Consider the following 14393-nt stretch of genomic DNA (forward strand, 5'->3'; position numbering starts at 1 on the left):
TTCGGATTCGCCCTCCCTTGTGCTTTTAGGCAAAACGAGCACCATATTTAAACTCAGGGGGGCTTAATTGTTAGATCTGGGCTTTTATCCGCTCTTGTTGACAACGTTATTGCAGGTTTTAAATTCCCAAGGATTTTCCGCAACAAAATTCGCAGGAAAATCCATGGATGAATCCGCAGGTGTAGTGGGGAAGAAGACGATGACGTGGAGACTTGACCCTTGAACCATGCTCTGATTCGTTGGTCAACTGATTCGTTCTCTCTCTCTCTCTCTCTAATTCTCACTGGTCCATTCGCTTGCTTGTGGGCCCTGGTTTGACTTGCTCCACTAAGAGCATCTCCAATGGTGTAACCCATTTTTGGGTTCTTTATGGGTCCCACTAGCCACATCATCTTAAAATAATTTTTATAATTTTTATTTTAATTGTATAATTCTAAAAAGTTATTATTGGGCCCACAACTTTACCTCATAAACTAATTTGATTGGGTACCACAATTTTTTCATAGTTGCATTGCAATGCAATGGTACTATGATGTGGCATGTCTAGGTGGAGAACTTATTAAAAGGAACTACCATTGGAGATGGTCTAACTTTTTATCTTTTCAATAATTTTAATGTTTTTTAATAGCTTTTGGGTGTACAGCGAATATACATAGCACAATTGGCAGGTGTCCTGAACCACCAATGACTATCAGGACATGAGTTCGAAACTTAGCTTAGGTCACAATTTTTTAACTTCTGTTTGTTTACAGATCACGTACACACACCCACGTGTATGCAGGGTGCACTCTCTCATCCTGGCCACTGGATCTCCAATGAAGGCCAATTTGAAGGATCAGAAACGCATGCCTATGGTACATCCTCAATGAACCACCACACTGGATCCCAGCGCCCAGGTTCTTTAATTCATTTTATTTATTTATAATTTTTGTTTTATAACTATCCTCTTTTTGTATTTTCTTTTTAATTAAATGTTTTTAACTAAACTTTTTTATTTAATCCTTTTAAAAATAAATTAACCTTTTTTTTTATATATAAAATTTATTTATTTTTAATTAATAAAATTAGCTTTTAATTTAATAATTAAAACAACTTTAATTAAGTTTAGTTTAAATTAGGTTTATTAGTTAGGTCAAATAATTAATTAATTAAATTAGGTTTTTATGTTAATTTAGATTTAATAATTTTAATTTAATATCATTATGTTTTTTAGCCATTAACCTTAAGCTTTAAAAATGACACCTTAGGTAGGTGTTGTCCGTCAACTAGGATTTTACCCTTAGGTTATTTAGCCATTAACTTTTAAGGCTTAGGTTTGCCTTTTGCAATTAAACATTGAATTTCTTAATTACCTCGCGAATTACTCTTCTCACCCCATACCCTGTGATTGTCGCATGCCTTTAATTTTAATTATCTATTTTATTTAAAAATTTCATTTTTTATTTAAGTTATTTGCATTGATTTTATTTAAAATTATCTGCCTTTATTCAATTTTTGCTTTTATTTAATTTCTGCTTTAAATTTCTGCCTTTATTTTTGCCTTTTTATTTTCGCGCCCAACTCTTCCTCTATTATGTGACTGCACCAAAAGTTATGTACGCAAAAAGTTTTCTACCTTTCTTTCTCGCTTTTATTTTCTGCTACCCTTCAAGGGTTTTATTGTAATAGTAATTAGGTTTATTTTTCTGCCTTTATTTTTTCTGCCCACATGTGTTTATTGTAATAGCGTAGGAACTTTTAAATTCTGCCTTTATCTTCTGTATTTTTAAACTGCGTGGTTAGTAACCCTAGAGAGTGATAAACCATGAATTAAACATAGAATCACTAACTTTACAAGATAAATGTAATCGAAATTAACCACGTGATTGTGCACCCACACACCTTTAGGATAATCCCTCTTGTTGCCTTATTGTTGCCTGTTGCCTTTAAATTGTTAAAATAGTCAAGTCCCTCGATTCTGAGGATACCTAAAGCAAAGGTTGTCTTATTCATTGATATCATCAATTTTGTCCCTCGAAGCTGCCTCGGTAAAACATGATGATTTTCCCAATTGCAAAGGTATCCTCTCCTATTGCCTAAATATTAAATGACTATTTTATCCTTCCCTTAGACTACCTGCCCTCTTTATGGCAGAGTCAGTATTATGGCGAAAGATAATTTTGATGACCCTTTACATCCAATGAAAAGACTTCCTACCCTCTTATGGTATGGATAGCCTTTTCAAACTGAAAAGGTAAAAGAACAAATTTTAAAACTTAGGGTAGTTGCTACTAATTGCTTGCTCTAAATTCAAAATATTTTTTCCCACTTTTTTCAAAATCAAATTAAAAAAGACTACGCTTATTTACTAGCTAAAGTTCTTGTTCAAAATTTCTATTCACACCCTATTTTTCAAATAATTCAAACATTTTGAAAACAAAGTGAGCTAAGCAATTAAGAGCCCATGGAAAACCATGGATACAAAGGGTGCCTTACACCTTCCCTTTGTATAACCTACCCCCCGAACTCAAAATATTTTAAAAGGTCTTTTTATGTTCTTTTAGCCTTTCTTATTGGATGACTCTTGCTTACCGCGACATTTCTTTAAAGTCAGTTCACCGTATTACACTTTGGAAGAAGAAGAGGAAGAACCAAGAAATTTTGCTAAGGTAAGGGGGACTATTCCAATTATCATCTATTATGTATTTATGAATGATAAGATTGAGTAGATATGTTGTTTATCTCAATGGGATGTATGCTAGGTTTTGGGATTTTAGGATAAATGGTGTAGATTAGATGTAATTGATGAATTAAAATGGTTATGAAATATACTTGATGCTAAATGACCCCTAAGTATGTTAGAAATGTGTTAGAGTGTGTGATTTGATTATGTTTTGGTGTTATAATTATGTTGGTACGAATTAGATTGAGTTGGAGATGAGAAGGTGATATCAAAATGGAGATTTTCTGCTACTGGGTACGCTGTAACCGGGTAACAACCCTGCTGTAACCGATTACCGCGTGGGAAAATAGAGAAACTGAGATTTTTTGAGTGCTTTAACCGGGTAACAGCCATGCTGTAACCGATTACAGGGGAGTTTTGAAAATAGCGAATAGACTTACGTAAACGCGTAACCGGGTAACGACCCTGCTGTAACCGGTTACACCTGACAACTTTTTAAAAATTTTAATCTCTTAAATAATTCATAACTTTTGATCCGTAAGTCCGTTTTAGTCGTTGTAAAGCTAATGAGATGTTTTATATAATTAAATGATGTGATGAGCGCTAGTTCTATTTTATTTTAAAACTCGATTTAATTATTTGGCGAAGTTATACACTGTGTATATATTGCCAATTGTAACAATGTAGTAATGTGGTGATGATATGATTGTGTTGTGATTGTTATAATGATGTATGATGTGATGATTTAATGATGCTGAATATGAACATACTAAATTTGGTGATGTGGGTTGAGATGATTTTGTTCATCGTGATCGGTGACGATGGTAAGTATGTGTTATACCGCAAAATTTGCCCGCATTTTTTTCCAAAGAGAAGGCAACAGACTTCTGTCTAAAAGTTGGGAGTTTTATATAATCTTGGATTTTATTTCATAAATATCCTGATTTTATGAATACTCAGTTTTTTTAGAATATTTTTTATACGGTATTTTGGTTCGCTGTTGAATTTATTCTTACACAAACGCCAAGTACTGTTTATCACTTCACACACGCTGTTTATTTGAGATTTATTTTTAGATAAATAATACTAACACAGTCGGTACAAAATTAAATTTTGCAGGCACAGAGTCCGGGGATTCAGATTATACTGGTAACAATTAAATTATTATTGGTTTTTTGTTTCCCACTAATTTTTGTACTATATTATTTTCAAATCTATTCCTTTCTTTTCAAATCTCTTTCTTTCAAATCAAATCTTAACTTTATTCCATACATCTTTCTTTTCAAACCCTACCATACACTTTCTTTCAAAACCTACTATCATTCAAACTTTCCTTTTTTGTACGGTATCACTTCAATCCCCAACGTCTCCATCCTTCTTTTCACTCTATAAATACTCCTCATTTTTTCCATAAAATTTCACATCAAATTTCATTCATCTCCCAAATTTCTATCATACTATTTCCTCTTCTTCCCCGGCAAAAAATGGAAAAATGGGTGGATACACTTTTTCTTATAGTCATCACTGTTTTTACGGTGATCATGTCCCTTTTCTGTCTGCATAGTCCTGAAAAATGCGGACCTGGGATGCTTAGACTTCTGTTCATCTATTTTCTGTTGTTTATAGCATGGGTTTTTAATCGTCATATTTAATGTTTGTCGTATCTTTTGCTTTTAGATAATGTACCGTTCATTATGTTTGTCGTACTGTTCGCTATATTTTTTTATGTAATATTTGTACTGTCAGTATTAAATATTGTACTATCTGTTGTACTGTCATTTAATTAGTAAGATAATATTATGTGTGTTTATTGCTAGTTAAATATTTATATTTCTGTGCATTAAATCCTTTTCAATCTTATTATTGACGGTTATTTCGTTCGCGTGCGGTGTATTTTAATTATTTATTATGTTTGTGTTTTTCTAACAAATCATGTAAATAATTTCTCACCATTAACACAACAAAAACAAAAAGAAAAAAATTAACTTTAACTGTTAAGTTTTCACTTTAACTGCTACGTTAATACCCGGACAGCCAGTTAACAGTCAAACCCGGTGACAGCACGATTCTCCGTGTTTGTATCATCAGTTAAATCAATCTTTCACATTTCAAAATTCCAAGATTTTTGTTCTAGAAGTCTTCTGATAATCACAGGATCAGCAAAGACTCAACACTGTGCAAAAATCAGGTACGCTTAACTGTCTCCTACACAAACAGTCCCTAACTAGGGTTTTTGTTTTTTTTCCAGGAGAACGAGTTTTTGAGACCTCAAATGGATTTCATGGATCTCCATATGTCTCAAAGTACCATCAGACAAATTTTCAAACTTCAATTCGCTCGGACGCACAGTCGACAGCTCAAACAGTCAACAGACGACCAGTTTGACCGAAAAGTCAACAGACAGTCAAAAATGAAATTTTTTGTCAACATCCATATTTTGTCAAAAGATTCATCATTTGATCAATGGTTGATCATAATTCATCAAGAAAAGTTCAGAAATTGGCAAAACTCCAAGTTTCAAAATTAGGGTTTTCTTCTGAAAAGTCAACTGAACTTTGACCGGCCATAAGTCTCTCCTCATTCATCCACAAAATTCCAACCAAAGCTCATTTTGAAGAAAATTCAATTATATTTCAAATGAAATTGGTCCCATGATCATTGGGTTTACCATTTGGAAAATATGAGCCAAGACATTACAGGTCATTTTCAAAGTCAACAAAAAGTGCTTTTTTTTCAAAGCCCATAACATCAAGATAACTTCTCCAAACTAAAAAGTACAAGAACTCCTTCATAGGATCAAAATTGAGGGAGATATGCCTTATTGAAGTTGGCTATTTTTTGGGGAAATGCATGAAACCAACATTGATCAAAATTGTTTTTTTTCCAAAAGAGGCCAAGTTTTCATGATCCAAACATGATCCTAATAATGTTAAAGGCCTCCCACGACCAACCTAAGGCCCATAACATTTTTATTTCTTTTTTAGTTTAATTTTATTACATTTAAAGTTAAATTAAAAAAGAAATGGTTCAAGACAATTATCCAAAGCTTTGTCCTTAGCTTGAGTCACCAAGATAGCTTAACTTTTGCAACATAGAGGCACAGAGAACCTATGGCAAGAGGGGTGAAGAAAATTCAAGCCATGGCCAAGAAATTCAAAGCTTTTTATATTAAAAAATTCAAAAGTTCAAAAGCAATCAATGCTTGGTAGCTTAAGTTTGCAGCACTTCTATGGCCTATAAATGGACTAGGACACTTCAGCAAGAAGACACACACGAATTCTGAACTAATCCTATGCTTGTATCACTCTTGTAACAACTTGAAATTTTGAAAGAAATTTGAAATTTGAATTTTAAGTTTAAGCTCATTTCAATCCAAACTAAACACTCAAACACGTTCCCTAACCTCCACTGAACATAACCAAATCAATTTCAAGCCTTGAAACCTCAAGAACACGTACATATAACTCACGGTTTGCACTTTTAAAAACTTCTTCGATTTCAATTATACACTCATGATACATAAATTCTAATGGCATATTCATGATTGGTGTTACCTTGTGAACGTTTTTGGAGCTTTAATTGAAGTTTGGTCACTTGTATGAGTACTTACCATTTTAGGGTTTTTGAGTTCAAAAAGAGGGATTCATGATTTAGGCAAAATTACAGGTTCTAAGTGGTACCATTAAACTCGTATGAACTACACGAATCGAACCATGACCTCGCGCCAAATTTCTTTGGTGTCTAACCCCTATTCGTGTTGCACAGGTGTAATAGATTGAAACCTTTTACAGCACCCTGTAAACGAGCGGTGTAAAAGACCTTTCTGAGGAAGAAGATGAGACGTGGCTCCCCCCATTGGCCAGAGCGTGTGCGTTTTATTTTTTAAAAAATCTCTGATTCAGTGCTTTGCAGGTCCTATACGTGTCATGCATCCTCGCTCCAGCCACCATCAGATTTACTTAGTCATTCAATCCAACGCATACGCTTCGCTAGTCCATGCTATGGACTTACCAGCCAACCACACCTGATCATTCTTTTTATTTATTTTATTTTATTTAGTTTTCTTTGTAAAAATTATTTAAAATAGTTTTAAAAATCAGAAAAATACACAAAAAATATTTTTAGGTTGATAAAATACTATGTTAATTTTTGACATAAAAATATTTTATTTTTCTTTATAATTAAAATATTTTGTTTAATTAATTAGTATATATTTATATATTAGCTTTTTAATTATTTCAACCTATCAAAAAATCAGAAAAAATATTTTCTTTTTATTAAATTAAGTTCATATATTGTGAACTAATTTTGTACATAATTAGTATATTTTTCTCTTTAAGTTTAATTTATGTCTACAATTATTTGTGTAATTATATGTTAATTAACTTAATAATATCAAAATCATTTCAAAAATCACAAAAAAATTAATTTTATTTTAAAATTAATTAGCAAACAATTTTGACATATTTTAGACTTAACTTTCTAGGTTTAAATTTTTATTTCTAATTCTTGACCTTTTAATTAAATTAATTATGCATTAATTTTAATTAAAATCAACCATCCAAAAATCCAAAAATATTTTCCCTTTATCATATTGCAATTTAAATTCTTAGATAAGTGTATAGGTTGTCAAATTCATTTAAATAGTGTAGTTTACATCTCTCGCACAATCGATGTAATAGCGTAGATTTACTTTCCGCATTTTACATTCCCGCACTTTAAATTCCTGTACATATAAAATTGCGTGTATGTCGAGAATAATAACTGAAGCGCTATGCCCTATATCACTAATCTCAAAGATAACATATCTGAAACAAAACACAATCATACTGGCACCTCTTAGGGTAATCCCTCTGTTACTCTTTTCAAAATCAATTAAACTGTTTAAAATGCAAAACTTCAAATTTTTTTCTTCTGTATCCAGTCAAAGAAAACTTTCTGAAAGAAATAGGAAAGAACCTTGTAAACTTAGGGTATACCTCCTAATTGCTTGCTCAATCAAAAACAACAAAAGCTTTTACACATCATTGTTTTTTTAAAACAAACTTTCAAAAGAATACACTTTGTATATATCCAAACAAGGATCATTACGAAGTTAAAAATCTTTTTCGAACCATCAAAATATCTTTCGAAAGATAAATACTTTGTATACATCCGCACAAGGATCATTACAAAGTTAACTCTTTACAAAATATTTAAAACCACATACAAGCATTTCAAAGCAAGACAAACGATTCAAACAAGTGAGCTAAGCAATTAAGAGCCCATGGATAACCATGGATACAAAGGATGCTAATACCTTCCCTTTGTATAACCTACCCCCGAACCCAAAATCTCTTAAAGGTCTTTTTTTGTTTCTTTTATAAACCTTTCCTTAATTGGATAAAATAAAAGTCGGTGGCGACTCTCTGATTTTCACAATTCAAAATAATAAAAGAAGAGTCAGTTCGCGTCCCAAAAAAAACCGAGGCTTATAGTATGTCATATGTTATGCATGCATTCATACTCATTTTGGTGGCTGAATCCAGGTCATGTTTTGGATAAGTGGATAGCATAATTCTAATTGTGTGGAATTAGTGCTGACATGGCCGTATCTCGGTGATGTTTAGATCGGTCAGATGGGTTAATCCCATGACGAATTGGTACCACATGCATAGTGTCAGTGCATTGTATATATATTTCTATAACATGATTGGAAGATTTCCAGTGTTATTTCATAGTGATGTGGTTAATTGTATTTGGTGTGGTTGATGAATGTTTTCTGAAAATCTAAATATATTGTAGTTGGGTGAATAATGTGCTTATGATGTTTTATTTTTTATGAACTTATAACATTTATTAATTCTGAATGAGACTCATCCTTATTGTTAACATTTTTCAGATTGAGGAGTAGCGGCTATTGAGCTTGATAAGGATAGGGTATAGGCTAGTCTGTTAGTTGCGTCGGTGTCATACTCTGATTTGTAACACTGGGGAACGCTAGTTTAGAGTTGATTTTTATACTCTTATTTTTGTTGGTTTTGGATTATGTTTAATTGGTTTATGCATCAGTGAAGATTATGCTACTCCGTTTTAAATAAATTCCGCTGTGTTGAACATGATTTATTAAAATTAGTATTTCGTTCCTCGTAAAGCATGACAATCGATTGGGGTTTTGTTTATTTTAAAATTGTGACATCCTTGTTTTCATGTTTACTATGAACATTATATTAATTTATGTGGGGGTTTATAAGGGTGTTATAATAGTGGTATCAGAGCATAGTTGGTCATTGTGACTAGTGTCTTATTGTTATTATTCCCTTGTATACGACTAGTGTGATGTTTATACTGTCGATACTTCTGTTCTAATGGAAATTGTTTTGTGATTACAGAACAATGGCTAGAAAAGGTGGAAGAAACGATGAAGAGATTGTCGAAGCTTTGGGCATGATTGCTTGTGTGCTGGGAGGGAATCCAACAGAGCTGGACTTGGTGCTAACAGACAGCTGGGAGAATTTCAGAGGAACAATCCTCCATTGTTCAAAGGCACTCACAATCCTGATGGTGCTCAGAAGTGGATAAAGGAAATCGAAAGGATCTTTCGGGTGATTGATTGCACTAAGAACCTGAAGGTGAGGTATGTTACTCACATGTTATCTAAAGAAGCTCATGACTGGTGGGTTGCTACTAGAGCTGAACTTGACGCTAATGGTGTAGCAATCACTTGGGTTGTGTTTAGGAGAGAATTCCTAAGGAGGTATTTTCCTGAAGATGTTCGGGGAAGGAAGGAGATTGAGTTCTTGGAGCTGAAGCAAGGTAATATGTCTGTTCCTAAGTATGCTTCCAAGTTTGTGGAACTTTCTAAGTACTATACTCACTACTATAATGATGAGGCTAGAAAATTATCGAAGTGCATCAAATTTGAGAATGGTCTTCGTGATGAGATCAAGCAAGGGATCAGGTATCAGAGGATTTGTCAATTTGCTAATTTGGTGGATTGTAGTAGGATCTTTGAGGAGGATAATATCAAGGTGAAGTCATCTCACTCTCGCGATTTGGTTGACAAGAAAGGGAAGAAACATATGGACCGAGGTAAGCTATATGGTAGCGAAAATCCAAAAGCTGGTGATTGGAAAAGGCCTAGTGGTGGAGATTCTAGTGCTCCTGTTAGTTGTTTTAAATATGGTGAAGTTGGACATCGTAGGAATGAGTGCAAGAGTGAAGAGAAGAAGTATTTCAATTCTGGTAAAGTGGGTCATATTGCTTTCGATTGTAGAATGAAGAGTGTGACTTGCTACAACTGCGATGAAGAAGGTCATAACAATCCACAGTGCACGAAACCGAAGAAGAATCAAGCTGGTGGAAAAGTCTTTGCTTTGTCTGGGTCCGAGACTACTCCTGAGGATCAGTTGATTAAAGGTACGTGTTTTATCCATGGCACACCTTTAATTGCTATTATTGATACCAGAGCGACTCATTCGTTTATTTTGTTGGATTATGCTAAAAAATTGAATTTACAAATATCTGATATATATGGAAGTATGGTTATTGACACTCCTGCGTCGGGTTCAGTGACTACTTCGTTTGCTTGTTTGAATTATCCGATTGATATTTTTGGTAGAGAGTTCAGAATGGACTTTGTGTGCCTTCCGTTGGAACAACTTGATGTTATTATGGGAATGAACTGATTGGAATTCAATCGGGTTCATATTAATTGTTTTACGAAGACAATTATTTTTCCGAAAGCTGCTGGTGCTAAGGACTTGGAAATGACTGCTAGACAGGTGGGCGAGGCGGTTAAAGACGTGGCTGCTGTGTTTATGCTATTTGCATCAATGGAATTGAAAGGAAAAGTTGTGAGTAGTGAATTACCGGTTGTACGTGAATATCTGGAGGTTTTTCCGGAAGACGTTAGAGAATTTCCACCTGAGAGAGAAGTGGAATTTGCTATTGAATTGATTCCTGGAACTAGTCCTGTGTTGATGGCGCCTTATCGTATGTCGGAATCTGAGTTGGCTGAATTGAAGAGTCAATTAGAAGAGTTGTTGGAGAAAGAATTCATTCATCCTAGTGTGTCTCTGTGGGTGTGCCGATGTTGTTGGTAAAGAAGAATGAAGGTTCTATGAGATTGTGTGCAGACTATAGACAGTTGAATAAAGTTACTATCAAGAATCGGTATTCGTGACCTAGAATTGATGATTTGATGGATCAACTGGTTGGAGAATGTGTATTCAGCAAAATTAATCTGAGTGTAATACGGTGAACTGACTTTTAATCGAAAAATGTACGGTAAGCAAGAGTCGCCACTAACTTTTATTTTATCCAAATATCAGAAAGGCTAAAAGAACAGGAAAATACCTTTTAAAAAGATTTTGAGTTCGGGGGGTAATTATGCAAAGGGAAGGTGTAAGGCACCCTTTGCATCCATGGTTTTCCATGGGCTCTTAATTGCTTTGCTCTTTTGTTTTCAGAAATGTAGAAGAAGAAGGAAAGTGGACTTTAGCTCGTAAATGAGCGTAGCCATTTTTGAAGAATTTTGAGAAAGAATATAAAAAAAAAACTTTAGAGTAAGGCAAAGCAATTAAGGGCAATTTACCTTATAGTTTTGAGAATTAGTTCTTTTAGCCTTTCAGGGTGAAAGGGTCTATCCTTGCCATAAGAGGGCAGAAAGCCTTTCATTTGGAGGTTAAAGGGTCGTCGTAATGTCGTTCGCCATAAGACTGACACATGCCATAGAGGGGCAGATAGTCTAAGGGAAAGACCAGAATAACCTTATTCGTAGGCAACCAGAAGATACCTCAGCCTTTTTCATAGGCAACTTCCGAGGGTCGAGGTCATGTTAGTGTATCGAAGGCAGCATCATTAGGGTCACATGACCTTTATTTATCGAGGCAACATGACTGAGGTATCCTCGTATTCGAGGGACATGGCTATTCTGCAAAAAACACAAGGCAACAGGCAACAGGCAACAGAGAGGTTACCCCAAAAGTGTGTGTGGGTGCAACAATCACGTGATTAATTCAGATATTTTATCTTGTAAATTTAATTATCTAATTCAATTGACAAGGCTTGCACTCCATAGGATTACTAACCACGCAGTTTAATATGGCAATAACAATAGCAATATGGGGAAGGGGAAAATGAAACCAGCGGATCCCCAATAGGGTTTGGCATAAGTAATAATTAAAACAAAAAATATTAGGGTTAGGGTTTAGGGTTACCGATACTCGTAGCTTTGACAGTCGACAAACCCTGAAAATTGGACAAGAAAGAAGAAACAGAGGAGTGAGTGCGTTATCGGTTCGAAGGCAAACACAGTTGACCCTAAAAATAAAAGAATAAAGAAATTAAAAGAAAACAAATAAAATAAACAAAATACTTAGCTCGGCATTTGATCTGATATGGTTGGCGATCGGTGGAAGCCTCGGAGGTAAACCCTGAAAAAGGAAGGCAAAGGCAGAAAAGAAGAGGGTGAATGTAGGCATAGTTCAAGAAAAGTTAAGGGCAAACCCTAAAATCAAAAGGAAACAAAATAGACTTTTAAAAATAAATAGGGTACTTAGCTTTGAGTCTTGATCGGGCGCGTAGTCGGAAGGTATTTGGAAAGTCGACCCTGAAAAGGCATAGAAACAGAAATATTTTCAGTGTAGGACAGGATCTTCGTAAACCTGATTAGGGTACAAAGTAAATAAGAAACACGAACGATTTAATTAATTATTGGTCTCGCGACCTAATTAATTAAATCGGGATAATAAAATTAAATCGAGTGTAAAAATAATTTTTATGGATTTTTTGGAATATGAATTTTATAAATAATATAAATAATTAAATATAAGAAAACAAATAAGTATATAATTAGAACAAACATGTGAATTAAATATTAAATAAATAAATATTTAATAAAATAAAATTATTATAAATAAAACATAATAATAAATATATTATAAAAAAAAGAAAAAAAAGTATATAAATAAATTAAACAAAGGAAATAAAATAAATGAAAACTATGTAAAAGAAAATAAAAATAAAAAATATAGGAAACTCAGCTTATGATTGGATGTGGGCAGGCGTGTGAGGCTTATGGTGCACTGGCGTCCTAGCATGCGTTGGATTTGATGGCCCAGTAATCTAACGGCTGGGAGCGAGAGGTGTATGGTGGTCCTTTTGTATGCGAGCTGCGTGAGATGTTGTAAAGAGAAAATACAAAAAAAGAATGCTAGAGCCAAGGGTCGAACCCCTGACTCTAGGGTGATCAGCAAGCGCTTCTCACCACTCCGACCAACTGCGCTTCACGTTTATTAAGTGCTCCCAACGAATTATAATAGGAAGCGAATGAGATGGTGAATTTGTGCGCGAAAATTCAAAACGGACCAATGAAACGAAGACAGCACATCATCTTCTTCGCTGTCACCTGCAGTCTCATCTTTTACAGCGTTTTTTACAGATTAGCTGTAAAAACGTATATTTATTACACCTGCGAATTATCAAAACCTCACACATGCGTAAAAAACGAATTCTAACACCATAATCCGATTCGTTTTGGCCATACGAATTCAATGACACCTATATCAAAGCCTAATTCGCCCTAAATCAAAAAGTCCCAAATCAAAAGTTCTGAACCCTAGCATGGTGAATTCTCGGATGCACACATAACAGGAAAATTACTTATCCAGAATCATTCCAGGCATGGTAACAAACACAAATATACAACTCAAATTCATTGATGAGGCATGAAACGATGTAATCGAAGGATAAAAGAAAAAACGCAAACCGTGGGATAACGATGATGATTCTGAGCGTGTTGATTGTAGGTAATGGTCTAGAAAGCTTCAAGAAACACAGGAGAATGTATTGGAATGCTTGGAGCGCTTGGAATTTTCCTCTAACCTTGAGTTCGGTTTCAGAATTTTTGAAAAGTTTGAGAGCTTAACCAAAGCTGTTCTGGCTGCAAAACCGTGTCCAGCAAAATCCTCTAATCCTTGGTCATGTTATGCTTATATAACAAACTGATCTAGGTTAACAAAATTGGAGTGAATCCCTTTAAATCTTTGATTGGGAAATTGATTGAAATATGATTTTTCAATCTTTCTACTTTTGCCAAATTTAAATATTTTTTATCACTCATGAGGAGCACGAATTTGTGTGAAATATGGGATTAAATGATGATTGGATTTGATTCAAATAAGATCTCCATTTGAATATTTGAATTTCATATGATTTATATAAATTAATCATCATTTTAAATGATAAAAAATTCATAAAAAATCAAATAATGTTAAAAAATTCGTGGTGATTGATTTGAGACTTTAAATGACTTGTGGATCAAGATTGGGTAAAAAGAACTTGGGCCCATTTGCAAAAAGTTTCAAGTTTCTTCACATTTTTCCCTAAAAAATAGTCCAATCTTGACAAGGCCTATCTCTCTCAATTTTTAAGGTATGGAAGTGTTCTAGGGCTTTTTAGAAACCTTAGAGAGTCCTCTAACCAGTGTCTTTGGTCTCATATCAAAAATATTTTCCATGCTCATTTTATGTCCTTTTGAAAAAAGTGTCTTTTTTGTTGACTTTTGAAAAGGACCTATAATGTTTTGATCCATATCTCTCAAATGAAGTATTTTTAGACTTGGCATGTGAGACACAATTTTGTAGAGAATCAAATTTCCTTCAAAATGAGCATGGGATGGAAATTTTTTGATGTTCCATATGAGAGTTATGGCTGGTCAAAGTTCAGTTGACTTTTCCTATGCAAAACC

The 14393-nt window shown here is 34.0% G+C and overlaps 1 protein-coding gene across 1 annotated transcript; it reads left to right on the forward strand.

Moving 5' to 3' along the window:
- Positions 1-9291: 9291 nt before the first annotated feature.
- Positions 9292-10536, forward strand: LOC131642584 (uncharacterized; the record flags this gene model as incomplete). Its single annotated transcript, XM_058912820.1, has 3 exons — positions 9292-9602; positions 9846-10060; positions 10388-10536. Coding segments are annotated over exons 1-3 (675 nt in total), but the record flags the coding sequence as incomplete, so codon positions are not given.
- Positions 10537-14393: the final 3857 nt, after the last annotated feature.

The sequence above is a fragment of the Vicia villosa genome, unplaced genomic scaffold, assembly GCF_029867415.1.
Source record: "Vicia villosa cultivar HV-30 ecotype Madison, WI unplaced genomic scaffold, Vvil1.0 ctg.005349F_1_1, whole genome shotgun sequence".
Taxonomy (NCBI): domain Eukaryota; kingdom Viridiplantae; phylum Streptophyta; class Magnoliopsida; order Fabales; family Fabaceae; genus Vicia; species Vicia villosa.